A 25,181-nucleotide genomic window follows, 5' to 3' on the forward strand; every position below is an offset into this window, starting at 1 on the left:
GAACACAGCCTTTTGTCACTAATTATTAGAGAGGTATTCTAAACTTAAGAAAGGATTTTTAAAAGGAGCAATGTTTGCTTGTTTTTGATTTTTAAACTGTACTCTACTTTGACACCACAATACAGAAGTAGATTTACTTTGGAACAAACTACAAATACATTTACACAGTGTGTGACAACTTAATTGTCTACCTAGAGAATTGAAACAGCTTAGTGAGCTAGGTTATTATAAATCTTGTCCAAGGCGTTCTATTTCTTCAATCAGGAAGTCAATGTCTTGGTGAGTGGCTGCGGGGTTTGAGATGACCATGCGGAAGAAATTGACCTTGTCTCCCAAGGGCTGGTAGCTCACCATTGTGGTCCCATACTCCATCATTCTGGCTTTAATCACTGGAGCCACCTGTGGAAGAGACCAGACCTCGACGGTGACTGTTTCTCCCAGGGACTCTTCCTTTCATGAAAGAACCCAATACCAAGTAGCATTTTTAGTTTTTAACTGAACAATCAGAACCATATTTGTCATCCCTTGAAGGAATTGCCTCTCACTTTTCTTGGGATCGGGGGGCTGGAGCAGTTTAATAGCTTCAAGATCTCGAAGGTGCTAAAAGGAATCATCAGTGGTAGGTTATCATCAGGAGCTTGACATCTTGACTTTCTGCTTAGTGTTTTGGGAGACCAAGAAGAATCTGATGTTGGTTCCAAGGCTAAAGAATTTGGCAATACAACATTTGGGGGATGGGTTTTTTCCCCTTCATTGGAAGTAATACATGGTTCACAGACTGGTTACCAAGATGTAAGGCTCACTATCAAGTGATGGGTGAAAATAAGCAGACTTTTGAGATCCTAAAGCTATTTTCCTTCTTGAGACCCTAAAGCTTCCTAGTTTCTTTTTATTCTCCTTTTGCATTAACTCAGTTTATAAGATGTTTGAAAAATATATTACCTAATAATCATGAAGAATCAGCTGAGGCAAAAAGCTGCACCCACAAGGATTTAACCTTACAGAATCAGATCACAGACAAGATTTTACCACATTTATGCCAGATGGATGATTACAGCCCTTGGTCCTCTATTGTGTATGAATTTAAGTTCGAACTCCAGTTCAGCACAAATGCCTGAGGACTCATCCAGTGCCCACCCAAATGAATCTGCAGCTCTGACAAGACCTACTTATTCAATATCCCTTGAATGTACCACACATATTTTTACCCCTTCACACTGGTCCTCAGTCTCACCATGTCACACTTGTTCTCTTTGCTTAGAATTCCTTTTCACTTCCAGTTTGTATCCTATGCAGACTCCAAGGCTCCACCACAGTCCTACACCCACTAGGAAGCCTTTCCTGACTTCTGCAGTCCATTAGCATATTTTCTCTAAGTTGTAAGTACATGATCCTTATCCATAGATTCTGTCTATATTCTAATTTCCTATCATCCCCTCAGTTATAAGAAAATCCACTTCATCTTTGTACTTCAACTGTAAGCTCCTGGAAGGCAGGGACAGTGTCCTTCACTTCTTTTATCAGGACAGCACTGTGTGCACGTGGAGGGCTCCCTGAGTCCTTATTGACTATAAAAAGTGGTATAAGAGGAAGAGCTCCTAGGATGAGGCAAACATTTTAAATTATGTCCAACTGTATGCAGGATCTGTCCACATATTTCACCACTGGAGTTTGTAAATATAACATTGATCTTTTAGGTTCGTTGCTGCAAATACCTAACCAGGAACGTAGATGTCTGGGAAGCTTTAGACTTATGTTAGATATTCATAGTCAGCAACTCAGTTCAATATGAGAACTATGCCTTCTATCACAGTTGTATTCATTTTAAATGAAGGATAGATTCAAATAGAATGGTGTTATAAACATGTGACTTTTGAATATCAACACTTACATAATCATTGGTTTGCAATGAGATTTTAATCCTCAAAGTACTCAATGTGAAAAATCAACATGGTTCCCCATCAGGACCAATTATTTGTTAGTTATGAGAGCCAAAGCCAAAGCCAGACTTGACCTTCATGTTCATTTCATCTTCACTTCACATCCTGAACCTAATTTCCTCACCTAAAAATGAATGTGGATGATGATCCCAACATTTAGATTTTCTGATTCTAGATGAACACGTTCTTACATCCCTTTCTGTTCCTTCCTTATTCCACAAGGAGGTAAAGAGGAATGTTCCTGTTGGATTGATCCTCTTTCACCCAAAGGATTAATGATGTATGCAGGGCATCAAGCTCATCCCAGGGAATAAATATAAAAAAGAATTTAAATATTTCAAGACTGGGATTAAGTTCTGAAAATGGATCTACTAGAATATTTTAGCCTAAGGACATGAAATGTATCACTTTGTGCTGTGAGGCATGGCAAGTCAGTGTGTTCCTGGGAAGAGAAATCCCAGATTAGAAAAAGAATTCCAAATCCATGTGTCTGCAGGAATTTAAGGAAAAAAATCACATAACTGTTCCTTAGTTTTATTTGTGCAATAAATCATGCTTGCTCTTTAGCACTGATAAAACAATGATAATGCTTTACTCAGTGAATTAAATTCTGATTTCGTTTTCATAGGCAATCCAAGTAAGAATACACAGGAATGGGATTAATTATTAAGGACATTCAACACAAATTTTTGAAATAAATGCAGATCAGAGGTCAACAGACTGACGGTAACAGCCATCATCCCAAACAGGTTTTGGCAGAAAGTAAGACTGAAACCCCCCCAGTGCCTAAAGCTAGCTGGGTTGGCAGAAATCACAGCCATCTAAATACATATGGCTTTTGGTTGCTTCCAGAAAATGCTGACGAACTAAAATTAGCAGGAACATGGAACATCTACTTCATTGCATAATCACTAATTGCAAGTTAAGAAGGAAAATAAGATTCTGACTATTCTGATGAGTATATAGCATTTTAATTTTTTTCGAGACTCTTTTTTTGGGGGTCACATTCTTGGGTTTGCTGAATAAAGGAAGTCAGTTAGGGAAAAAGGGGCTGCATGTTGAAGAATTCACTGAAGGCTCAATCAACAAGAGCTCTTTGGGGAGCCTTAAGAGTTTTAGGGTACCATTGTATCCTTCGTGCCATTAGCTTTTTCAATCCTTTAGAAAATAATAACCAGGGGACTCTTCCATAATTTAAATCCACATTTGTTTCCTCCAAAGAGGGCTCAGATTAAAGCATCATGAAATAATCTCACAAAGATATCACAGAAATGTATTTCTCACTATGTGTTATAAAACCTTTATGTTTTTACATCGTGGAAGGCTGAGAGAAATTTTGAAAAATCAAAAAGCAGAATAACCATAAATAAGGTATTTGAAAACATTAAAATCTCACCAATTAAATTTCCCATTACATTTAATAACATAGGTTTTAAAAAAGTCACTTTATATATGAGGCCAATCTACTTCTTTACCAATGTACTTTCTGTAATACTTTCTATAAACTTTTATTATTGTTTATTAGTATTTTTATTGAGGTATAGTTGATTTATAATATTATATGTTTCAGTGATTCACAAGTTTTAAAGGTTATACTCCATTTATAGTTATTATAAAATATTGGCTCTATTCCCTGTGCCGTACAATATATCCTTGTAGCTTATTTATTTTATACATAGTAGTTAGTACTTCTTTACTTCCCTACCCCTATCTTGTTTCTCCTTACCAATGTACTTTCAAATCCACTGTTGACCTTCTGAAAGGCCATCAGTCAGTATAGGACTATAAAAGCTGATAGAAGAGATGCAGATAATGATCAAATATAATAAAAATTAAAATTCAAGAAGATGATGAAGAAGAAAAAGAACAAGAAATACAAGAGGTGACCAACACAGTAAGTCCCCTACATACGAACGAGTGCCATTCCGAGAGCGCATTTGTAAGTCCAGTTTGCTCGTAAGTCCAGCAAGGTTAGCCTAGGTACTGAACTAACACAATCAGCTATATAGTACTGTACTGTAATAGGTTTATAATACTTTTCACACAAATAATACATAAAAAACAAACACAAAAAATAAAGACAACATTTTTAATCTTACAGTACAGTACCTTGAAAAGTATAGTAGTACCATACAACAGCTGGCATACAGGGGCTGGCATCTAGTGAACAGGCAAGAAGAGTTACTGACTGGAGGAGGGAGAGGAGGTGGGAGATGGCAGGGCTGAAGGATCGTCAGCAACAGGAGATGGAGGGCAAGCTGCAATGTCACTGACACCTGACGCTGATGGAATACATGTTCACATCTTTGAAAGTTCACAACTTGAAGGTTTGTATGCAGGGGACTTACTGTATGCCGCCTGGGACTCTTGTCTGATGAACACCTGCAGGACATCTCCTTGCCTCCCGCCTTGGTCTAATGCATGTCTATGCATGTGGTCCCGTCCCCATGGTGGTCCTGTCCCCATGGTGCCCCAGGCCTTCTGTGTCCACTTTGCCTCAGTGACAGTGGGCCATCTGTGCACTCACAGTCCTGACTGGAGCAGAAAATGCACCAACCAGATTCTCATCTTTCCCTCCCTCATGAAGCTGTGGCTGGGCTCGTTTTAGTGATAACCATTTGTTACCTTTATATCTGCCTTCAAGCCAAAGTGTGCACTGGGAAGACGTCTGTGATCCACTAGTAGGTTTCCTAAGTGTGTTTCCCTTCCCTATTCTGGAATATGTAAATGGCACGTTAGTTCAACAAACATTTTTGAGTGCCTATTGTATGCTGAGCCTTGTACTGGGCAAGAGGCCACAAAGAGTAATTCCATTGCCTTGTTAGGTCCAGAATTTAACTTCTCTTGTGGCCCAGAAGACTCCACATTTCCTCTCATTTTGGGTCTATGTCAGTACTGACCAAGAGAGCTTTATGTAACGATACAGATGTTTTCTGTCTGCACAATCTGATATATTAGTCTCGAGTCACAAGTTAAAATGTGTCTAACGTGACTGAGAAGTGAATTTTGAGTTGAATTTAATTTTAATTGATTTAGATTTAAATAACTACATGTAGCTATTCTACCATATTGGACAGTGCAGATGATTTATTTCACCTTAGTGCTTTTCCCTCTGGGATTGTGTGTGCGTGTGTGTGTGTGTGTGTGTGTGTGTGTGTGTGTGTGTCGATTTTACTGGCCCCTGGACATTGTGTTTTAAGGGTTTCGCACTTAGTAAGAAACTTTTCTGAAACTCTGAAAAACTATTGACACAAGCGAACAAAAGTTAACCTTAATATTTTATGTGTTCTAATGTTTTCATTTCTAATTCTGAATTGCTGAATTGACTAAGGCTGAGGATGGATTTCTCCTAAAGACATGCACATCTGTCTTAAGGATGACATGCACATCTGTCATAAGGATGACATGCACATCTGTCACAAGGATGACATGCACGTGAAAGGTCCATTACATACACCGAGGTACAGATCAGAGGAGCTCGCATCCTTACCTTAGAGAGGCGGCTCATTCTCTCTTCACTGTTGTCTAGAACACGCAAACTCGGAGGTACATACCAGAAGCAGACGTTTGTGTGCTGAGGCTACGAAAAGGAAAGTAAGAGTCACGCTCAGCCCAAGCTGGCAAATTTGAAAATTCCGAGGACATTTCAAATCTATTCTGCAGCTTCTGGATACAATCCTGCTTTTTACATTTGTAATCACCTTTGGAGTGCCTGATTTTCACACCATTATACAGAGTTATTTTTTGTGAGTTTGATTTTTACCCTCTCACCCCTGCTTCTCCTTTGTAATGGTCCCATTTACCTGGACAGTACATTCTTTTTTTTTTTGCGGTACGTGGGCTTCTCACTGTTGTGGCCTCTCCCGTTGCGGAGCACAGGCTCTGGACGCGCAGGCCCAGCGGCCATGGCTCACGGGCCCAGGCACTCCGCGGCATGTGGGATCTTTCCGGACCGGGGCACGAACCCGTGTCCCCTGCATCGGCAGGCGGACTCTCAACCACTGCGCCACCAGGGAAGCCCAGTACATTCTTAACATCAAAAAATACTAGTGATAAGAATTGGACTGGACTAAACTTTGGAGTTTAGATTTCTGTAGAAATCAGAATACATACCTTTCCATCAAACACCATTTCATAACCTTCTCGGTTTTTGATGATATTGTATAAATACTCTGCCAGCTCCAAACACTTATCAATATGTGCTTCAAACCCAGCGGTCCCCTAAGTGAGAGAAGAAGAAGAAAGCTTAGCAGGCTGAGAAAGGTGGGCGAGCTCTCAGGTGAGATGCGGAGACGAATCTCTCTGGACACTGGTGGCCTTTCTGCCCCTTTGGTCTCAGCTCTGCGCCAGCACTTTCCTGACATAAGACTGTATTACTAGAGGCTTTTCTGGCCATTATTTCTCCTTGAATGCTCTCCCCGTCAGGTGCTTTTGTTCCGTTTCATCATCACCGCTCTCCGTGGCACAATCCCTTTCTTTCCGAGCCTCCATTCCCCAGGCAATTATTTTGATTACTCGAGGGGAAAATTTGCCTCTGCCACTCAGAGGAGTAATTATGGAAGTCATTAATGACCGGAGGGCTGGCTATCCTTTTCTTGTGGATAAGAAGCATCATCAGAGACACACCCCACCGCCAGGATGCCTGCTTAGTCCCTGGCCATCAGGTGAATTTGTCATTTCCAGACCCCACTTTTGTTCACCGGTGTACCCCCCATTATAGAACAAATAAGGTAGGTGCTCAATGAATATCTGTTGGACAAACGAATGACAGTCCCTTGAGGGACACACAGATGCTTTGTTAGCCCGTCATTCTGCAAAGCTTATTAGATTTCTCCTTTGGGGATAAACGGCTCATGTGTCTGTAATGGGCGAACATTATCACAGAGGTCTTTAGTTTCCAGCTCTTGGAAGCCCAGGATCTGGACTTGGGAAAAACAACACAACAGCCTTGGACTGGAGCTATTTAACTGACAACAGGACACACTAGGGAATTACTTTTCAACACGGCTTTACTCCTAAGTCCTTTGGTGTTTGTGGAGTGCTCAGGGGAAGCTTAGAGAAACAGCTAATGCTCATCCCAGGAACTTAGAACAGGTCTACCAGTGACTAATCCAACCTGGCATCTAGAGGAAGCAATTATAATACAGATAAGATGGGCCCACTTTCCTGTTAACACAGTCTCATCGTCCCAGCCAAAGGGGGAATCTGGCAGAGCCAGTGACTTGTAACCTCTGAAACGTGTTTAAGAACAAGCTGCAGTAAAGAGGTCTGATGGGTTCAGAAATTCATTTCTTTGGAGACCGCCACCCTTGCTGACTGGCTCCTGTTGACTCCAAGGACCCAGCTGATGCCTGTACGTTCAGGCCAGCACCCCTGTGCTCCATGAGTCTGTGAGTGCCAAGGATTTAGGATTGCTTTGGGCCGAACTGGCAGTTTGGGTCCACTTGGGGTGGACCTTAGGTAAGAGGGAGGGGAGTTTATTGTTCTCCAAACTGGATCCTTTGGACCAGCCTAGAGTTGGACTTCATCTCGCATGGACCTGATCCAGGATATGTCCAGGACCAGTATGACTCTGACCTTGTCCAACCATATGGCCTTGGCTAACCTCTCTGGTCACATGGGAGTGACGGTGCCTGTCTGATTTCCCACACAGAGACGTAGCAAGGTGAAATGAACGCTCTGAAAATGAGTGTGATTGTATTGCAAAGGGAGTGGGGTTACCACGGACGGGATGGGAGTCCTCCAGCCTTTGCTAGTCTGGGACTTCACTCTGGAGGTGCTCAGGGGTAATCTGACTGCCCCCCTCAGACGAAGGCTAAAGAGGTAGAGGGGGAGTGACGCAGGAGCTCCAATGTGCCCTTCGAAGCCTGGGGCTCCTCCTTTCAAATGGGGTATTTATGGGAATAAGATCTATATTTTATTTTCAAGGTTTTACAGGTTTTTAGGAGATGCTCCAAAATGCATTCGTTTATCAAATGCTTGTTGAATCATTATATACCACACAGCTCTTCTTATGAAAATGACAAAGACACATATAAAACCTTATCAGGCATCACATCGCCGTGACCTGAGTCGCTGTGATGGAAGCTGAAGCTTCAGAGGAGCACTTGTGGGTGGAAGACAGGATCCCAGCATCAGGCTACACTCAAGGAGCTTTGGGACGAAGATGTCTTATCTTATCCCTCACCCACACACACCCAGGATGGGTTTAGATGCACCCACTCAGGCCCTCTCTCTTCTCATCTGGATGGTAGCACCCTAATTTTCCTTCAGTCAACTGAGACTCCCTACTAGCTCAGAATATGCCCTTTAGCCCCTGCCTGACCTTCCTCCTGGGATGTCCTTCTCCCAGCTCTGCTGGTCAAAATCCAGGTTATTCTACCATCCTGTTCACGACCCATCTCGAAGATCACCTCCTTATAAATCATTCTTGGCTTCCAAACTAGGACTGAACTCTCCATTCTTTAACTCTTCAAGGTGTGTCTGTGTTTCATTTATAACCAGTTGTGCTCTGTCTTTTGTGATGGTCATTGGAGCACTTCTCTTTCCTGCCTGGAGAACTGAAGTCCCCCAGCTCCATTCAGCACCAGGCACAATAACAGATGCTCAGGATCCACTTATTAAAATAAATGAATATTTTAGAGAGAAAGGGAACATTCAGTCACTCAACAAAGAGTGCCACACATCCATTTCCCCTTAATAGTTTTCTCCTGTTATTTTTTTCCCTCAGCCATTTGCCAACCCCTCTGTTATCTACATTTTAATTACAGAGGCCAATCATAGAAAACTATAAGGAAATCTGCCAATTTGCATAATCATATACAAACACGAAGATTTACGGTAAAAACTCAATAGTTACGTATTAAGCCATCACTGCAGGCCTAAAAAAGGGGACTCCTTTTAAGGTTTTGGGTTTTTTTTTTTTATGTCTACCCGTGAGTTTTAACCACTGAGGAAATCTGTCAAGATGAAAAATAATCAAGTCCTAGGATCCTCTAATAAAATTCAGACAAAATAAATGGTCTACCCAATGAGAACAGAGTTGAGGGCAGACACAGTGTCTTTGCCAGTGCAAGGCTTGCAAATCATACCACCATCCAGGACACCTCTTAGCATCCCACATCAGGAGGCTCAATATTTTTTTTTTGCATTAATCTGGTCCAATCAAGTTGTCTTGGATTTAACATGATGGCCATCTTCAGTGCATTTAGCTCCGTTTTCTATCAACAGGTGAAAGAATTGTAATTTATACTTAGGTCAATATTTTTCATGTGGTTTATCTTACTAAGGAGAAAATGCAGATTCACTGGAACATGTATTCTCCAGGTGTATCTGATAACAGAGGGTTTGCTGATTAATGCCACATTCCTCCTCATTACAGTAAGTCCCCTAGAAATGAACAAGTTCTGTTCCGAGAGTGCATTCATAAGTCCAATCTGTCCATAACTCCAACAAGGTTAGCCTAGGTACCCAACTAACTCAATCAGCTATATAGTACTGTACTGTAAAAGGTTTACAATACTTTTAACAAATAATACATAAGAAACAAACACAGAAAATAGTACTGTACAGTAAAGTACACAAAAGCACAACCACTTGTAGAGGAGGCACGCACGTGACAATGTACACCAGACACGTGAACTAACTTACGTGACTGGACATGTGAATGCATGTTCGCATCTTTGAAAGTTTGTAGCTTAAAGGTTCGTATGTAGAGGACTTACTGTACTGCTTCGGCAGATGCAAAATAGAATGACATGGCCAACTCTCTTATGGCTCTCCTGAGGAGTGGGTACTTCTCCTGCCCTGTCTGGCATTACTACAGAGTTAGGGGTGTTGGATGGTAATTATCCTCACCCTGGATGTGGATTGTAGGGCTGAGCTTATTACTTTAATAATTATTATCATTTCATTTTTTTAAAATGCAGCTTTAAGTTGAAAGACAATGGACGTTTTTGCTGTTTAGCTGTCTAGATACTTAAGGGTTTGTGTAAGGAATTTAAAAAATATGTGTCCATGTCTTCTAAGTAACTCAAATTCTCACTTGTAATTCTTCACTGTCATCTATTTCTGCATTTTAAGCATAAATAATGTGTTGACTTTCATTAATTACAAAGTTATCAGTGTGCCTTCATTTTTATTCACACCTTACATATGAATGTTAGAAAATGAATTATTCCTTTACACAAACATGATGTACGTGAAATAATTACTTGAAAATATTTTAAATTCTGGACGATGATAATGTATAATATTGAACTATTTTTCAGTGCAAAAAAAAAATGTGTCCATAAGTTACGTAGCCACTGCGATTTTTCTCTTTCTCTCTCTCTCTTTTTATCCCCTCTTCTGGTGCCTGTATTTCAGCCCTTTAGAAACTGGATCCTTTGCCTTTATTTCAAGCTTCATTTGGTCCTGCTGTTTAATTCACACCTGATGTCCTCCGAGTGATTCTCTGAGAACCAGCCGGCTGCACCACACTGGCAGGGAGGTTTCCGATGGAAAAGCAGCAGCAGGAACCGATGAACAGTGTCAGAAACATTTTTGTATAAATATAGCTAATGATCATCATTTTAATAAAAACACCAGGGGAACAAGAGACAAAAAGAGTGATACTGGACAATGTTTAGGGACCAAGCTTTCTTCAGTAGTAGCTGATGTTTACCTTTGTCATTTTACAGTTCCCACAAATCAATGAAATGAAAAACCTGCTCATTTTAAAACAGCCTGAGAGTACACTAATAATCTAGGTTCTCGATTGATTTATTTTTGCCAAATGAAAGTGTTATTGCCTACAGAATGAGTCTTGTCTTGGGCGGTGGGGACCAGATACCTATCCTTGTCAGGCTCTCAACTTTCAAAAGAGGAAAGGGAAGGGGTCCCCTGCCCAGCTCAAGGGATTTGACCTCACTCATCACCCACCTTTATGGGGCAGTAACTCACCTTGGGCCTCACTCCAGGTAGCTGTCTGATCCTTAGCAATACTTAGAGAAAACTCAACTGGGGCAAATACCGTTATGGAGGCTTGTTTGAAGACCATGTAGCCTAGCCATCCCCGGAAACCATCTAAGAGTTATTTGTGCATTAAGCAAAAGGCATATGCTCATATAATAGTTTTTAAGACAGTCTTTCTAGTTAAACTGCCCTTTTCCAGGATGGGTTTAAAGAAGATTCCATAAAATAGTTGTGGACTGCATTGTTTCACTCCCAAGCCCCCTCTTTTTCTTGTTAGCCATCCGCCTCTCTGAACTGTTTGAGTCGATTCAGTTTGCTTTGAACACTTTTATAAACACCGGCATATGGACTGGGTGCTGTGGACGTGGGCCATACCTCTTTACACAGACCTGAGGAAGGACCCATTCGGTGGTCTCATCCAGCAGACCAAGTTATTTGCTTGTTCCTATGGTGCTGAACCTGTTACCTCTTTGTGTAGGCTACTTAGAAAGCTAAGAGCCAAATTTGTGGACCATTTCCCAAACACACAGGACCTCAGGGCATGCCAGCTTCCCTCTCATCTCTCCCTTTGTCAGGTTTCTCTCACGTACTCTTTTAGCAGTTGGATTTTTCTAGCAGTTGGGTTTTTCCAGTGTCCCCGCTGGCTCTGGCCATTGCCTCCTGTGGGAGATTAATGAAACCAGGTGGAAAGTCACTGATTTGTGACATGTAAGTTAGGAATCTGGCCAAAATGAAAAATAGAATCTTTGACCCTTCCAGCCTGCTTACATTTAACCGCACACGTATGCTCTTTGAAAGCTATAATTAGGTCCAGCCAGTGGTGCACACCATTAGTTACAGAGTTCCATTTCTGAAAGAGGGGTGATCATCTACCGTTAAATTCTGAGGTAAATAGAGAAACCGAACCAAAAGAGGTCACTAGTTAGTTCCAGAGTTTTTGAAAGAAGCTTTATAACTAGAGGTTACCCTGTGAAATGTCAAAAATAAACTATCGTGCTGGGTTTTTTCTTTTTCCTTTTTATTCTCCAAACAAAAAGACTGCATTTAACCTGCCCAAAGAATCAATCACTGGGTAAAAAACAAGAGTTGGGACAAGAACAACAATGAAACACTTCTTAGGAATCCAGAGGTTCTGCCGTATAAAGCAACATGTATTGGTTTTCTAGATGAGTGAGGAGTAGAAGCAATTAGGTTTAAAAGAAAGAAAACACTCAATGGGTTTTCTTATATTCTTGTCCGTGTGATAACTAGATCTAGGATTCAAGAAACTTAATCTTGGGTAAATAATTTTCAACTTGCAAATCAATCTTTAACATGTCATAATAAGGGTCACCAGATATAGTGTCTGTTTTTAGTCGACATTCAGCCGATCCCAGTGTGCTCACCTTTGCTCTCCACATTAGCCAGAGTTTAAAAACATCAACGTGACGTCCGCACTGTAAGGCCTTATCTCCAGTGTCGTAGGACAGGTCGTAGTGTTTATCTTGCTGAAAGAGGTAGGAGGCATGCATCTGGTTGCAACTCTGCATCAATCCCTAGAAGAGAAGAGAAAACTTAGGAAACTCTACTGACTTTATTAGGTATTCTATTAGATTTACATTGTGATGGAAATTATTAAGAAAAAAAAATAAAGGAAAGAGGCACTGAATATCCTGGAGAAAGAATCAAATGAGAAAAAAAATGAGGCCAATATCTCGACAGGATGGGCTGTTGTGATAGGTCAAGTCTATAGGATAAATGGCTAAGGGTCAGCTGTCACCAGAGGTTAACAACAGGGCATATATGTACTTTTACTCCCCTTTTTAAGAGAAGGCATTTATCTTTCTTAAAATCTGTTGATTATTTTACTGAAGCTTTCCAATACCCTTTATTGTGGCTGGTTATTAATAATCCCCATCTTACAGATGAGACTGAATTTCAAAAACTTCATGTAAGCTGCTCTGTAAATTACACCTAGAAATGGAACAGTTGGGATGTAAATCAAGGTCAGGTGAATTTCAGTGAGAAGGCATTTATTTTTAAAAAAGTCAATCAGAGTATAATGTTCATTGGGAGAATATCCTGAGGTTCTGGTTTTGTTGTAAGCAAACTATTTTGGAAACTCTTTGGTTTTGTAAAATATTATTGGTATGATTCTTCTACTGTTTCGTTCATATTTAGTTCAAGTACTTTATCATTTAGCTATAAGGGTTTGAGTTCTTTATGGATATCATAGTTTTTAAGACAGTTCGTTGCTATCATTTTTATAAGCTAAAATCTAAAAAAATAAAGACATTGCTACTCTGGGGTCTTCAACAGGGAATCTTTCAGATGTCACACTCCTCTCTCAAGAGTGGTTAAAGCTTGAGCACTGTGGGGTTTTTTTGTTTGTTTGTTTGTTTGCGATATGCGGGCCTCTCACTGTTGTGACCTCTCCCATTGTGGAGCACAGGCTCCGGACGCGCAGGCTCAGCGGCCATGGCTCGTGGGCCCAGTCGCTCCGCAGCATGTGGGATCTTCCAGAATTGGGGCACGAACCCATTTCCCCTGCATCGGCAGGTGGACCCTCAACCACTGCGCTACCAGGTAAGCCCAAGCACTGTGTTTTCATACTCATTTGCTAATGGTAGTTACAGTAGAAAGTTTCATTGTCAATTACCAGTAATTTGCCCTTGCACCACGAGCTTACTATGGAAAATGGGTGGCAAAGTGATTGAACTATTCCAAAGACCAGTGAATGAATCATGTTCTCTGACTAAAACAGCATCATTAATCTCCTCACCACATTGCAATTTGTCTCGAACCACAGGAAGCCCTTGACGCTTTGGTAATCCACAGTGTGATTGTGATTTTACAGAAACTTTGGCATTTACTTTTTTATTTCATGACTCACGACAAGAGAAGAAAAGACTAAACTGTGATCATTTCGTTGAAGTTAGAAGGGAGAGCCCTTTTTAAAAGTTCTCCAAACTAAAACAGAATGCAACTAAAATTTGATCTAGGTCCTGAAAGACCAGACCGAGTGTCCAGATGGTAGACAACAGAACTGGGCTCAGTCTGGTAGTCTGGCCTTCTTATTCAGTGGAATTCATTAAGTAATTTTTTCTTGAGACTAGCAGAAATTCAATACAATGCAATTGTAACAGAGCAGTAGAATGACATTGAATTGGACTTGAAAAGCAATGAGACTGAAAATTGCAATTGGTGCATCTATTTTGTTTCACAGTCACAGAAACTTAGCACCATTTTCCCCCAGCCATGCAAGCTCATGCTTAGGTGCTATCAATCCTAAGGGAGACCACTCAGGGAGTGCGGAATGATGGACAGACCAGACCAGCTTCTACTGGGATAGGAAAAGCAACGCAAAGCACATGACCTCTAGAAGGTGGGACAGGACCAGCCTCACTGTACAAAAGGGTAAGTAAAAGTCACATAGAGGTGAGACAGTGTCCTGATTCTGAGCCATTATATCCTAAACTATTTAAAATACGTGAATAGCTGCTGGCTGTAAAACAGTTGCCGTCAAAGAAATTCCCCTGGTCAAGTACACTTTGGAAACTATCATAAATACCTTCTTTTTAGATATTTATAATATATATCAGCAACTGAAGGCTCTGATATGCCCTGAAGTAATGAAACTTGTTTTTAACTCTTTAAGCTAATATATCCCAAGCTTTTTGAAAACCGAGAACTCTCTTAACACAGAATACTTAATACCATCTTATAGCATTCCTTCCCCTCCCCCCCCTTTTTTGGCTACACCACAAGGCATGCGGGATCTTAGTTCCCCGAACAGGGGTCAAACCCATGTCTCCTGCAGTGGAAGCACCGAGTCTTAACCACTGGATCTCCAGGGAAGTTCCTATTCCTTCCCCTTCTATCTCTCTGTCCTCTTACTAATAAGTGCTTGCCCAATGTCCATTCAGTCACCTCCCCTGATGATGAATTTATTCCTACATAAGTAATTCATTACCGGTTGGGCAGCTTAATTTTTAGAAAAGCATTCCTTTTATTGATCCCAAGTCAGGTCTCAAATCATGGTAATTCTGATTTTACCATCAAAGCTGTACCATCCAGTGTTACTAACCCAGCTCCCTGAAGCGTCAACAAAAACGAATGTCTCCCACTTGAGACATTTATGCTGCAAAGGCTTCCTTCCTCTCAGCCCTTTAAATTAACTTTTTTTTAGATGAAACATCTTTAGTTCCTTCAACCACCTCTCTTCCCTGTTAACTAATGTTCCTCACTGTTCGAGCTCTAGCTTGATGGGGTTCCCTGTATGATTTGACACTAACCTAAGCAAACCACTCCAGGTGTGGTTTAACCAAAGGACAGTGGGGAACTGCCACCTCCCTCATCCTGAAGCTCCACCTCTTTTATCCCATTACTATTTTTTGAATGGTATTTCTCTCTTGACCCACCGTTGACCCTGCAGAGTACAACCTAATGTCCTACGCCTTTTTCACAAGTACAACAATTTAGCCATTCATGGAACACGCCTGTCTTGTCTTGTCAAAACACAACCATCCTATATTTGGACAGAAAGGCAGGACCTTACAATTATCCTAATTAACAATCTCCCCTTTTTATGGATGCGGCTCACTGTTCCAGCCTGTGAAATCATGCTGGTTTTGTCCCTGCACACATTTACTCTATACAACCCCACCTACGGGCCGGGCCACGCGTCAGGACAGACGTACCTCTTCCTTAACCAGGAGAGCGGAGCACTGCAAAGGGACGCCCATCATCTTGTGTGGATTCCATGTCACAGAGTTGGCCCTAAAGGAAAGAAATCACGGTAAGAGGGTGGGACCCGTGACGGGCACAGAGGACCCTGCGATGGGCAACAGAGCTCAAGGTTCTTGGCACTGTTTCTCAGACTCCAGCATGACATTCATGTACACAATGAGAAGTGGACTCTTCAATCTGCAACTTTTTCTTTGTCTGCAGAGACAGTAGGTGAGGGCTAGTATCTCCATTCAGCCTCCATGGTGGTCTGAGGACCTCTCTGAGTGACTGGGATCATCCAGTCCAGGGTCCCTCCTGTGGTCACCATGGAGCCGGGCACCAGGCAGGGGCTCTCATGTGCCTCCAGTGTCCCTGCTTCTGACACAACAGCCCTGACCTGGAGCTCAGAGCACTGGCTCATTCCACAGCTGAACTTCGTTCTCTTCCCAGCCTAGTTCCCCCTTATTCCCAGTCAATTACCAAATGCCTCAAATGTGTCCTTTCGTAACAGCTTCTAGCTCATCGCCTGCTTCCACCTCTTGTCTCATCCAGAGATATCCTTCTGGACCGCAGGGGAGATGAGCTACGGCTCCTACAGCAGCCTTCAATCTATTTTGTCCCAACGTACTTGATACATAGAATGCTCTCCCATCAGTAATAGCGATTCTCAGCTCAGGGGTTCATGCTATTTGAAAAGCCTAAACCATAGTCCTGGTACAGAGTCCTTTAATAATAATCATTATTATTATTATTATTTTAATCTGGATATATTGTCTTAACTGATGCTTGGTTTCCATTTCATCCTCCGCCCGGTACCATAGTTATTTTCTAGCTCTGTTTACGGCCCTCTTCTCTTTCCTTTTGCCTCCGGCCTAAATTCCAAACTGCGGAGTATGGCTCATGGTGTCCACACAGGTGACCCCAGGCCACGGGGCCAGTCTTGAGTCCTGTCAGTTTGCCGTACCACTTTCCATCACACCAGAGTATGTTTTGTTCTCAGGAAATTCTATTCTCATGCTCCTGAGTCTCCTAGTGCTATTTCCTCTTCCTAGAATGTCATCTCCCGTTGCTTCACTTGGTTAAATCCCACTTATTTTTTAAGGCCGATCAAGTAGGGTCTCTGCAGCCTTCTTCAACTCCCCGCTGTGTTCTTCCAAACCCCTCCTCCCCCAGCTCCCGGGAAAGCAGCTACTCTCTTCACAGGAGTCTCTGCGCATGTCTTCTCAGAGACAGAGAATCCTTGAGGAAGAGCCTCAGGAACGCGACCTTGGCATAAACAGACTCACGGGAGGAAGGAAAGCAGTAGGACCATCCGTGACAGCTGTCTCCAGGGTGCTGCACGTTGCTGGCCCTCTCCTGGCTGAGCAACAGACTGGGGCTCACCCTGTTCCCGGCACTCAAGGTGTGACAACCTTGGGAAGAAATGAGATGCTGGGAAAGATCCCATTCATCGAGGTGATGAATGGTGGTCATCACTGGCCAGTCAGAGAACACTTACTGGCCTGGGGATCTTATCTGAAGGGATGAATAGTCCAGCTCATTGTCTGGTCTTTCTTTATCTTTGACACTGGCTGTCAGATGTGTTGGAATCAGGGAAAGAAGCGAAGGCAGTTCATGGCCAGATGGCTACACCCCTGCACGGTGGACTAAAAGACTTCAGGAATAATCATTTAAAAACAAAAACTGATATTGAAAAGCTCCTTCTAGGAAAACTTCTCCTTGCTCTTTAGAATGACCCTGGAGTCAAGAAACCTGGGCTCTGAGCTGTAGGAAAACAGTGGTTAAGGGAGGGGAGCTCGAGTTTGTATTCAGCTTCTATCACTTCCTAGCTGTGCGACCTTAAGCAGGTTACTTAACCTCTCTGTGCCTTGATTTCCTTGTCTCTAAAAGGAGAATAATGGTAAATTGTTTGGGTAAAGGGCTTATAACTGTGTCCAACACACAGTAAACATCAATTAAGTTTGGCTCTTGCTACTGATTTCAACTCTATCATTCACAAGCTTTGTGACACTGGGCACACATACACTGTCATTCTGTACACTCTATAATATTCTATAGCTAGATGCCTGATCCTGATGAAACGCAGCTTTCTCAGTAATGGCACCTGATGGAGAAGAAGATAGCTGTTCTCCACGGCTCTGACTGAGGGTGTTTATTTCCCTGCAGCGGCCCATTTGTCTTTCTAGACTAGAAGCTGCCAAGACGCACACTGACCGGTCACTGAATTCTCTCAGAGGGGCTGCTTCATAAAGGTGCAAAAAGATGCACAGAGTGATTCAAAGACAGGGCATTAGTTTACTGGAGAAATGTTAGCAATTTGGGAAAAAACAGCCTCGGGTTCATTTCAAAATGTTTTGCCGTGGGATTCAGTCCTCTGTGATTTTCCGGAAGTCGGAGAGAGCTGAGCCCCCTTGGGCCGTTTTGAGACATATCCCAGTGCCCTCGTTGGCACCTCAAACTCAGACGATCCCAAGTGAACTCGTTAACTTGCTCCCTCCTCATCCTTCAGGTCTTCCCTCTCTCCTCTATCCTGGACCTCGATTCCTCGCACCCGTTTCCTCCCAAGCGTCCAGCTCCCAAACCTTAGTGTTTTGGTTTCATTCTCTTTTTTTCCCTCTACTGATATCACCCCTTGCAGTTTTTTTTTTAATTCTGTATAAAGCACTTTATTCTGTAGTACTTTGGTGCTAGATTGTGTGTGTGTGTGTGTGTGTGTGTGTGTGTGTGTGTGTGTATGAGAATCATTTGGAAAATTTTCAGTATTCACATGCTAACTACATTTACTATGTATTTACTATTGACAGGCACTGCTCTAATTGATTCAGATGGATTAATTTATCTAATCCATACAACAGTAACCCTGTGAGGTACATACTGTTATTGTACCCGTTTTAAAGATGGAGAGACACCCTGCCCAAGGGTACACAACCAGCAATTGGGATTCAAGCCATTGCCTGTCTACACAGGGTCCTTGCTCTAACCATGACCTAATGCCACAGGTATTCACTCAAAACCCTGGAGAGTGTGCAGTGTTTCCTTGGGATGTGACTGGTATATGCATATTGAAAAAGTTCCCCAGGCACTTTTGATATACTCCCAGAATGATGGTGGTAGACTCTTGATGCAAAACACCTTTGAGAAAGGTCTTTTATATGCAACAAGCTAAAGTTAGCTCAATCAAAGACGTATCCAAAAAAACTGTCCCTCACACTTTTCAATATGATATACAAAACTGTAAAATCTGTCAAAGAGGAAACTCTCTGGAATTTCCTAAAATATTGGAAAGTACAGCAAGGCAAAAAAAAAAAAAGCATTAGATGCAAATCGTGCTTCAGCATCTGTAACACCTGGTGTTCTTAGTGTAACTTCAGTGCGACTTCTCTATATACACACACAAGATAGTTCAGAAGCAAGTAAAGGAAGCAGAAGCAGCGGTTCTTTAAATTACACTGAAGAGCAGGTCTCTGACCGTGCATCCTGCCCCCGATAAAGCAACTCTCCTGGGTTCATGGCCTCCTTGCCCTCGCTGCTGCTGCTGCGGCTCCTGTGGTTCCCACCCGCAGCATCTCTCCCCTCCGCTACCTCCTGCACCTGGACCTCTGTGATATGCCCAGTAGCTTCTAGCCAGTCCTGGCCTCCTTCTCCTCTTGAAGCCAGAGGAGCCCTTCCAAAGCGCAGGTAATGCCACTCATCTCCTCGGACCCGCACTATGGCTGCTACGGCAGGGCCTTTCCTGGTTTTCTCCCAAACCTGAGAAACAGAACTTTCTCCGTGCGTAATAATGGCTCACACAGCAGTGATGCTCAGCTCAGGGGTTTACGGTGATCTGGACTTGGCTCTGCGGCCAGGCCCTCCGCTGAGACTCACTGGGCAGGACTTCTTCTGGAGCCTCCACTAGCTCCCTGGTCACTGCCATGAATCCGTCTCAGTCTCCAAGCAGACCTGTCTGAACTATCGCCAAGGATCCTCTCGAACCCCCGTGCCCCTCCCCTTCACCTTCACACCCTTCCTCTGCTTCTGCCTGATGAGGCTCCACTGCCCGCCCCCGGGGGAAGGCTTCCTCTCCTCTAATAACCCTGGTTAGAAGGAATGATCCATCTCTTGAGCCTTTAATTCCTCTGCCTTGAATTTGTAATCCACGGTTGACTGCAGTCTCCCTACTAGATTCTAAACCCTTTGAAGACAGGCTTCGTGTTGTACTTGACTTTGTGCCCGCGCTGTGCCTTGCGGTGTGGCTTGCCTGTGACAGAGGTCCGGTAACCGAGTTTCAGGAGTGGGAGTGAGAGTAATAATCGGTAATTCGGCAGAACCTGTGCTGGAACCTTCAGCTTGGCCAGAAAGTCTTGAGAGTGGACCACAACAACGGGCTCTTCCAGATACACAGCAGCCTGCTGCCAGGAGGGATTAAAGAAGGGTCCCTTACAGTACCCAGAAACATGCTCTGGAGTGCCAGGGCTCCTGGCACTCTCTCAGCCACAGCATCCCTAAATAGCTTGACACTGTTTTCAGGGAAGAAAGGTGCTTTCTGAGAACTGGGTTGGCTCTCGAAGGGGATGCCAGGCAGGGCTCCGGGTGCTTGTGCCATTTTGTTATGAGGATGGTACTCTGGGATCCCTGTGACCACTGGTGCACCTCTGGATTTGGCGACAGGAATCGACCACAGATTTCCTCCACTTTAGAGAGAGTCCTAGTGCTTGGAAAAACATAACATCTCAAGTGAGGCAAATTTCTTTCCTAAACGTGTGTCCATGCACGTTATGGCCAGAGGTGTCCCGTGGCCTTACAATCTTATTCACCAAAGAAGTGTGCCTGTGGCTGATGAGTCACTGAGATGGATTCTCTCAGATCAATGGATGGCTGAGGGGGTTCGGCTCAAACCCTCCGACCAAGGATCGAACTCGTGCCCCCTGCAGTGGAAGCTCGGAGTCCTAATCACTGGACCGCCGGGAAGTCCCGACAGTCCCTCGTTTTTAAAAAAGACTTCCTGTTTGGCTATTCCACTTAGCAGATTTACTTACAACACAGTTTCAAGAATTGTGGCAATTAGAGAGGCCGCTATGTCCCATGACAAATGTTCTAAGCTTTGCTCCAAAAGTCTTTAGTCTTTAGTACAAAAGCACATCGGTGTTTATCTTTCCAAGGCCCACGGTAGGTGAGTTAGTGAGCTTTCAGGTAATCATTGGTCGAGGGGGCTCCATGGCTGGCCATCAGCACTTGGAGTCACAGCTGGTGTGAAAGGTACGGTAACAGCCTCTCACTTTTTGGGCTGCTCAATTTAAAGGGACTCAAAGACGAGGAGGTTCTGTGTCCAGGCCACTTCTCTCGATAGCACGTCAATTGAATTCTTGTTCTGATCCTCTGAACAGGCACCTTCTGAATGGTTCTCTCTTCTTCATTCTCTCTCACTGTTTAGCTCACTGCCTCGTCCTTAAGCTTCTGGTTTCAGGCGGATCTTCATGAAAAAAGGAATTCAGCCCAATGGACCAGAGGCAGAGACCTAAAGCTGGCTCCCTCTGGGAAGGGGCCGTGCCTGTCCTCATCCACTCACACCTGAACTGACACCTGCAGTCAGAGGGCAGGCAGCAGACTCAGAGACACAACCCTGCTGACCTGGGCCTGGGCTGGCCTGACAAGCCTTCTTTCTGCTAAGGCGGCAGAGTGCCCCAGACTTTGCCTCTGCCCTCCTTCCGCACCCACGGCTTCTCTATGTGTGGGTGGGCCTGGATGTCACACAGCCCACCCTGCCATTCATTCTGGCCCGGCTGCCCTGCCTGCCCAGTGCTCCCAGATGCTTCTGAGCTCCACCTGCCTCTCTTCTACAGAAATTGTGCCAAGATGTCCAGAGGCAGAGCCAGGGGGAAACTCTTCCTGGGCAGCATCTGGCTACTGGGCAGGGCACAGTGGGCAGTGGGCAGCCCTGGATGAATCCAGGCTTTCTCAGTTGCCCGGAGTGTCAGAGCTCACCACTGTCCTTGACCTGCCATGTTGTGAGGGGAGAACCAGGAACTCTGAGCTCCCTCTGCACGTGGGCCAGAACTAAAGGCTGAGGCTGATTTTGCATTCTGTAATTCTTTTCCTTTTTCCTTTGGCCCTGAGTAGGCTTTACACTAATCAAAAATTATTTCCTTTGTATTTTGCAGCTTTTCTCAATGGTCTACTGCTTAGTCTCTGAATAAAAGGTGCTTTGCAGCATCAAACAGAGCTACACCAGAAACATTATTATGGGGATGAAACTATCAGATGATGTTATCACAAGCAGGTTTCACTGTAAGTAAAGGGGCCATGTTAAACCCCAAACTCCTCTTTCAACGCTGATAAATTACAATGTGCTTATTTGCTTCACAAAATTATTTATTGGTTTCTTTAAAGCAGTGGATATTATCCTCTCATGAAACATGAAAGCTGTATATCTCCCTAGAAAACAGTGGACGGCCTGAAGTTTAAACAGTTTTGGTAGTTGGTTCAGAGATCCCAGGAAGGTCATTCCTGAGTCCTCTGTCCAACCATGGAGGCCAGTTAGGAATCTCTATGTTTGAGAAACATTCAACTTGGGTCACTTGGTATGGGATTTAATTTCTTCGTTGTCTACACATAATATTCATGCATACATGAGCACATAAGGCACGCAGGCACTGCACAGAATGGGCTCATCTGTACACCAAAAGTTCTTGGAAATTGGGTGTAATTTGCTTTTCATATTCAGCTTTCACACTTTAGGTTGTTAACAAGAAAAATGTGTGTACCTCTCCACGCCGCTCAGTTTCCACTTGTGTTTCCGGGACATCAGTAATCCCCCACCCCAAGCTGCCTGGAAAAGGGAGAGCATACCAAAAAAAAAAGGCAGTGTTTTTAATTATCAGGATTTCTAGAGTTTGGTGTCTTCTGGAACAGCAAGCATTACATAGGGTGAAAGGTACAGCCTCAACCCCAGGTAACTTGGAGACTGGCCACTAGACTTCCAAAGGTTAAATTGGGGGGCTATTCTAAGGTCTCAGGCTCCACTTTAGATTTCTATGGATGTAAAGGGCCAAACATTTCCTCAGTCTGCATGAGAAGGAGAAAGATCCTCCCCCAACCCATCACCACCACTCAGTCTTACAGTCTTAGTGAGGCTCATAATCTCAGAACTAGAAACCCTAGTATCTCCACAGTTTAGAATAGATAAGATGGGCTGGGACCCTTTAAACTGCTTTCAAGTTGCAAGGAAAACTCTTTTTGACAAGTCTGCATGATTCCAGGGGGAGGAGACACCTTCCAAGCCTATTTTACTGATGTGTAATTTTGGATAAGATAAACCAAAAGCCAAAACAAAACTAACAGCCAAAAAAAAAAAAGCAAGCAGGCAAGATTTGTATCAGCCAATTAGTTGAGCAATAAAGAATGTGCCCCTTGATGTAAAGATGGAGATTCATTGGAAAATGTTAACATTCTTTGGGTGTAAAAATAATCCTGGGATAATTTTAAAGAAAAAAACTGGGTCTAATTGCATTCTTTTCTTTGTTGTAATTTCAGTCCTTTTACACTTTGAAAAATTATCCAATTTTCCAAATGTGTAATATTTTAAGATTTTTTTCCAGTTTAATTATAGAATTATAAACAGTAAGGATAATGAGTGGTAAATCTGATATGTTTCAAAGAAAGCTAATACAACTGGTTAAAAGATCTCCTACTTCTATTTTAAGTAGAAATTCTGGAGGAGAGCCTACTGCATCTGCTGGCTGGGGACACACATTGCTGCTTTTAAGGCTGTCAGGATAATCCTCTTCCTGAATCAGCTAGTGAGGTTTCATAGCCTCTCCAGTTCCAAGACCCAGGTCACTGATGGTACTTGGGTCTGTCAACCTTTTCTCAGTGTCTTCATGTGTGAACTAAAGGGGTCTCTGGTAGGCTAAAGAACAACTCACACTGTGAATCAGGGAAGGAAAAGAAGACTGGAAACTGTGGTGCAGGATAACTCTGGGGTAATGGAAATTTACCTAACTTAGCCTCTGGAGGCTTTCTGCTCATGAAGAAAGAGGAATTAATTTGGTCTGAATGCTTACTATAAAGCCAAAATGATCTACTCAAAAGAGTCTACTCTATAACATAAGCCTCTTGCACCAAAATGTAAATCAACTTATGCTTCCTGCATCGAGAAAGTCTCACAGTGGAAAACACATCAGCTGAACCAAGCATTGTGCTTAGAGATGATTTGGCACTGATTCCTTATCTCATGGTGGGTCCTAGACAGTTTGCAGAGAGCAGCTGATCTTGGAGCCACACTTGGAGTCATACCAGTCTAAACTTTAATCCCTTTAATCTGTCTTTCTAAAAGTTGACATTTTTTTTTCATTTGGAAATGTCTTGATGGGTGCATCTCCATTATTTTTTGGTGTGACTAACCCTGAAGTCAAAACATCTCATATATAGTTTATCTTACTAGCGGACCAAGATAAAAAATTGGAAATTTGGATTCATATTTCCTAGCAAGTTGTCAAGTCCACTTTCCTCTTTGATTATACTAGTCTCTGACTTGAGCTGAATTTTTTCATCCATTGGATTTCCTATATAAATGCAACTCCTATTTACTCTTTGGACCATTCTCATAGGGAAGTAAGCTTTGCATGTGTGTGACTGTGTGTGTGTGTACATAGGCCATATTCCTCCTTGGACATTATGGTCCAATGAATTGAGAACTAAGTGCCCAGCTCAGGTCCTGGTCATAGAAATAAGAATATTATCCTGTTGGGAAAGTTAAGGCATAATCAGCCTCAGACTGCTTCCAGCGAACGTTATGTACTGTGTGACTTGTGTACTACTTTGTCTCTGTGATTTTTAAAAGCTTAACTATCATCATCCTGAAAATAAACTCCTAAAGTAAAAATATAGAGAGAATATATTTCATTCCATGAGCTCCAGGTGAAAAATGTGCAAAGACATTTTAGTGTCAGTCCCTATGGGATACTTACATCCACGTGCATCCAGATCTTATACTTTTTGCAAATGTCAGCAACAGCTAACAGGGGATCGAATGCTCCATACACGGTGGTCCCAGCCGTGGCACTCACAAGGAAAGGGACAAATCCCTGTGCAAATGAGAGAGCCCCAAATATTGTAAAATGGGGGGGTCAAAGGATTCTTTTAAAAAGCTCATTAAAAAAAAAACAGTGGACATTCTCCTCCTATCATACACATCTGCATTTTTGGAACCATCAGGAGGGCTAACAACACCTTGGAGCCTAGTAGGAATGATGCTCGTTTTCCTGGGTCTAGGTTCTCCAGGCCATTCTGTCGGCCCTGCCAGTTGCCTTATGAGAACAGACTTCTGGTTCTCAGAAGAGACTACATTGGACTCAGAGGTGAGTAAGCTTCGTGGTGCCCACAAACCACTGATATATTACAGGGAGACTTTCTGCCCGTCCCTACCCCACCCCCGCTTACTTTTCTAATCTTCCTTTTTCATAACAGGGCCTCTGAACGTAATAAATCTTCCAGAGTGAGCAGTCAAGAGGACAAAGGGAAGAAATCTGACCAGCCCATTATTCCTATTTGGAGTCTCAGAGGAGAGAATTCACTTGGGGCTAAACAGTAAGCCATGAC

General features: G+C 43.0%; 1 protein-coding gene across 1 annotated transcript in view; it reads right to left on the reverse strand.

Annotated features, from left to right (window-relative positions):
- Positions 1-225: 225 nt before the first annotated feature.
- GAD2 (glutamate decarboxylase 2) overlaps positions 226-25,181 on the reverse strand; it is a gene marked incomplete at both ends in the record, with an annotated part of 66,510 nt that continues 41,554 nt past the window's right edge. The window contains 7 exons of the mRNA XM_079700655.1: positions 226-399; positions 5,431-5,520; positions 6,054-6,161; positions 12,281-12,430; positions 15,575-15,653; positions 22,346-22,410; positions 24,551-24,667. Coding sequence (XP_079556781.1) covers positions 226-399; positions 5,431-5,520; positions 6,054-6,161; positions 12,281-12,430; positions 15,575-15,653; positions 22,346-22,410; positions 24,551-24,667 — 783 coding nt within the window. The remainder of the gene's footprint in view (positions 400-5,430; positions 5,521-6,053; positions 6,162-12,280; positions 12,431-15,574; positions 15,654-22,345; positions 22,411-24,550; positions 24,668-25,181) is intronic.

Source organism: Hyperoodon ampullatus, assembly GCF_949752795.1.
Source record: "Hyperoodon ampullatus genome assembly, chromosome: 3".
Lineage (NCBI taxonomy): Eukaryota > Metazoa > Chordata > Mammalia > Artiodactyla > Ziphiidae > Hyperoodon > Hyperoodon ampullatus.